This window comes from Rosa rugosa, chromosome 5 (assembly GCF_958449725.1).
Source record: "Rosa rugosa chromosome 5, drRosRugo1.1, whole genome shotgun sequence".
NCBI lineage: Eukaryota > Viridiplantae > Streptophyta > Magnoliopsida > Rosales > Rosaceae > Rosa > Rosa rugosa.
Genome location: NC_084824.1, coordinates 13,308,102 through 13,312,085, shown reverse-complemented (window position 1 = coordinate 13,312,085; position 3,984 = coordinate 13,308,102). Strand labels below are relative to the sequence as shown.

Sequence of the window (3,984 nt, the reverse complement as noted above, 5' to 3'; positions counted from 1 at the left end):
TCTTTCCAGGCTCTCTCTCCTCTGTTTATCTCCATCATCTTCTTCCAAAACAAACCCAGCTCTCTCTCCATCTTCTTCTCCCCGGCAGTCAACCCTAAAACCTTCATTTGTCTTTTGATCAGGTAGTCCAACTGAAGACCCTAATGGCTGTGAAGAGTATTTATTATTAACATTATATGGTACCTGGGAAACGTATGAATAACAATCCGAGCCCATCTTTATTAAAAACCAAAACTGGAAATACAACATATTAATTATATGGCCACAAGCGGCTCAGCCAAACCAAAACCAACATGAACCGATCTAGGGAGACATTCCTAGTCAACAAACAATGAATTAGCTAAATACATTGTAGAAGAAACAAGAAGAACGAAAGCACAAGAGAAGGGGCCACACAACAAGGATCAACAGGAGCAAAAAACTCGCCAAACCAGTTTCTCTCAAAAAGAATATTTACCAAAAACGAAGAGATGGAGTTCTGCCTTTGCGCTTCTTGGCCGTGAGATTCTCAAACTGTTTCTTGAGGTCACGATTCAGTTGGGGGAGTTTGTCACCTAAGACAGATGGGTATTGAGAATTATCTTCTCTGGAGAAGTCTTCACAATGCTTTATCAAAGACCAGTATCATGCTTGTCGAAAACCGGGCCGGAATCGGCGAACTTGGAGGCGGAATCAGTGGGCCCACCACCGCCGTACATGGAATCTAAGTTGAAAGCTTTGAAATTGGTGGAGAACCTGGCCGAGCCTCCTTAGATGTTCTCAAAGTCTTGGACTTTCGGGGCTTCGAAGATCGGGTCGCGATCGTCGGAGAATGACTCGTTGAAGGAATTGGAGGTGCGAATTGATCTGGAGGAGGGTCTAGTCGAGCAGGAAGACGACAAAGACCGAGTCGCCGGCGAGTTGGAGGAGAGGGACGGTTGGGTAAGTGGGGTGGTGGGAGCGGAGGGGCTTCCACTCGGCGTCGAGGGCAATGATGGCGGAGCGAGTTAGGGAGGTGGTTAGGTGAGTGAACTCAGGAGAATCGATGGAGGAGACGAAGGGGGTTATCAGGGGCATTGGGTTTTGGGGATCCATGGAAGAAGAAGAGGTCAAAAGGGCAAAAAAAAAAACAGAGAAAGATTAAAAAAAAAAAAATTAAAAAAAAAGCAATTGAGGGTAAAATAGACATTTCGGCGTAAAATGGATGCCACGTCAGCAATTTAACAGACAATTTAGACGGAAAGGACCAATTGGGAGGAAATTGGGAGTTCAGAGACTTTTTAAGTGAAATTCGAAGGTCAGGGACTGAAACGATGAAACCCTATAAGTATAGGGAGTAAACAGTAATTAACTCTATATATAATGTAAAGAAACTGTAGAAATTCTGACCAATTGAGAAGCAGGAACTGAATCTGATCCAGTGGTGAGTGGTTTAAGTGTATAGAATTTGTAGAAATTCTGACCAATATCAAGGATGGCGTTTATGCTGCCTCATAGTTTTATATTCTGCTTCTTAAGATAATGTAAAAGGAAAAAAAAAAAAATACCAAACTCATGTAATTTATTATTTTTCTTACAAGCTAGCTTCTAGAACAGACTACAGACATACAGCACTAGGGAAAACAATACATTATTGGATTTGATCTACAGAAAGACTAGAAAGCTCTCTAAGATGAGGCACTTGCATGTAATGCTGCCAAAGAAGCATAAGTGCCACCCTTGATATTGATCAAAGATTCATGCTTTCCTTTCTCTGCAATTACTCCATTTTTCACCACTGCTATTAAATCTGCACCCTTAATCGTGGATAAACGATGTGCAACCACAACTGTGGTTCTATCCACCATAACTCGATCTAGTGCTTCTTGAACCACTCGTTCGGATTCAGCATCAAGAGCACTAGTGGCTTCATCTAGTAGTAATATCTTTGGTGCCTTCATTATCGCTCTTGCAATAGCCACCCTTTGCTTCTGTCCACCAGACAGTTGAACCCCTCGCTCGCCCACTATTGTATCATAACCCTGCATTGTTTTGCAAACATAATGTGCTTTAATATTCAAAAGATACTATTTCTAATGGCTAAAAGAAAACAACAAAATTTTTTAATTCAGTAACTACCTGTTGTAAACTACTAATGAACTTGTGGGCATTTGCCAATTCTGCTGCAGCTATAATTTCAGCCTCGGTTGCAATCCCTTCCTTTCCATATGCAATGTTGGCTCTTATATTGTCATTAAACAATAGAGGCTCCTGGCTCACCAACCCCATTTGCTGTCTCAGCCACTTCAACTGTAAAGTTTTCATTTCAACACTATCTAATGTAATATGACCTGAATCAGGGTCATAAAATCTCTGAAGCAATGAGATCACTGTTGATTTTCCACTTCCACTTTCTCCCACCAGAGCAAGTGTCTGAATAATACAAAAATAGTGAGTTCAAAATTTTTTTTTCCTTTCTTTCTTGAGAATTAATAGGTAGAAGTTCAGCACACCAATTACCTTGCCATGGTGAATGGTCAAGCAAAGATCCCGGAAGATTGGCACATTAGGTCTATTAGGATACTTGAAACTAACATGACGAAATTGGATTTCTCCCTTCACATTTACAATGGTTGTTCCAGAGTCATCACTAGAATCTATTTTTGATTTTTGGTCAAGAAGTGCAAATATAGAAGCGGCAGCGCTCTTTCCTTTAATTGAATCAGGGGCAACGGAACCCTGGTGAGACAATGCTATAGCTGTCATAGTTAGAGCAAAGAAAACCTGGCAGCCAGGAGAACAAAATGTTAATAATGACCTAATAAATGGATAATTATTCTTATGTACCCGGTACTTATTTAGCATACCAAAGTATAGATTCAAAGAGCAAGGCGCGCAGAACAACTTACCCGAAAAACATCAGGGAATGTTGTCTTGCCTGCTCCTACAAGTTGAGCACCAGCATAAAAACTACATGCATATACAGAGAAGAGCAAGAAGAACGATAGTCCAAAGCCTATCCCACTGACTATCCCTTGTCTTATCCCTGCCTTGATAGGACCTTCACATTTTGTGTGGTACAACTTGATAACCTTTTCTTCAGCACAAAATGAAGCAATTGTTCTAATATTCCCCACAGCATCTGTGGCTACTTGGCTTGCGTCTTCATACATTTTCTGCAACCATTTAGAATTTCAGTAATGATTAAAAATATTACTTTATGCATAGAGTAATATTTGTATCATCTATGGAAACACTTGTAAACTCACACATAATATGAAAGAAAATGGGACTCTAGAGCAATACCTTTGCACTAGCGCTTAATCCTTTTAGGAACTGGACCTGGAAATATCCACTTATTCCTAGTAGAGGTAGGAGAATAAGGATTATAAGAGCAAGTTGCCAATTTGCCACAAAAGCAATAACCAATCCAGCAATTGCAGTTGATCCATTCAAAACAGCCAAACCTAGAGCATCTCCAACCAGCCCTCGGAGAGAGGCAGCATCTGCAGAAAGCCTTGCACCAATTGCACCACTTGAGTGCTCAGCTTCATCGAACCAACTTACTTCCATGTGAATCACCTTCTCAAAGCATAGTGATCGAACTCGTCTTATTAACTTGCCCCCAGCCACAGCAAAAAAGTATGCTTTCAATGGATATGCCAAGAGAGATGCCACTCCAAGAAGAATAAAGATTAATGACCAAAACTTGGAATCCTTTTGAAGTTGATGAGGTGGCTCAAAGAAGGTCTTGATTATACTGGATATTAACACCCCGAAAATAGGCAATATTACCCCATTAATTGCTGCAGCTATAGTACCTAGAATTAGCACTGGGATTTCTGGCTTGTTCAGGTAAGCTAGGCGGCTAAGTGAGACTTCTGGATGCAGTTCTGATGATGCAGCTAGAATGTGAGGTTCAGTTGGTGCTATTTCAAGCACACCTATTACAGTAGGCGCACCATGTGAGATTGAGAATGAGTGGGGACTAGTATTTCCAGATGATCCTCGACTTATGGATTGTAA

The 3,984-nt window shown here is 40.9% G+C and overlaps 1 protein-coding gene across 2 annotated transcripts in view; it reads right to left on the bottom strand.

The window, feature by feature from the left end:
• Positions 1–1,565: 1,565 nt before the first annotated feature.
• Positions 1,566–3,984, bottom strand: part of LOC133707853 (ABC transporter B family member 4-like) — a 7,143-nt gene continuing 4,724 nt past the window's right edge. For both annotated transcript variants that reach the window (XM_062133324.1, XM_062133325.1), the window contains 5 exons: positions 3,265–3,984; positions 2,868–3,134; positions 2,479–2,742; positions 2,098–2,391; positions 1,566–2,000 (listed from right to left, as the gene is read on the bottom strand). The exon at positions 3,265–3,984 is cut by the window's right edge and continues 158 nt beyond it. In XM_062133324.1, coding sequence (XP_061989308.1) covers positions 1,647–2,000; positions 2,098–2,391; positions 2,479–2,742; positions 2,868–3,134; positions 3,265–3,984 — 1,899 coding nt within the window. In that variant the 3' untranslated portion in view covers positions 1,566–1,646. The remainder of the gene's footprint in view (positions 2,001–2,097; positions 2,392–2,478; positions 2,743–2,867; positions 3,135–3,264) is intronic.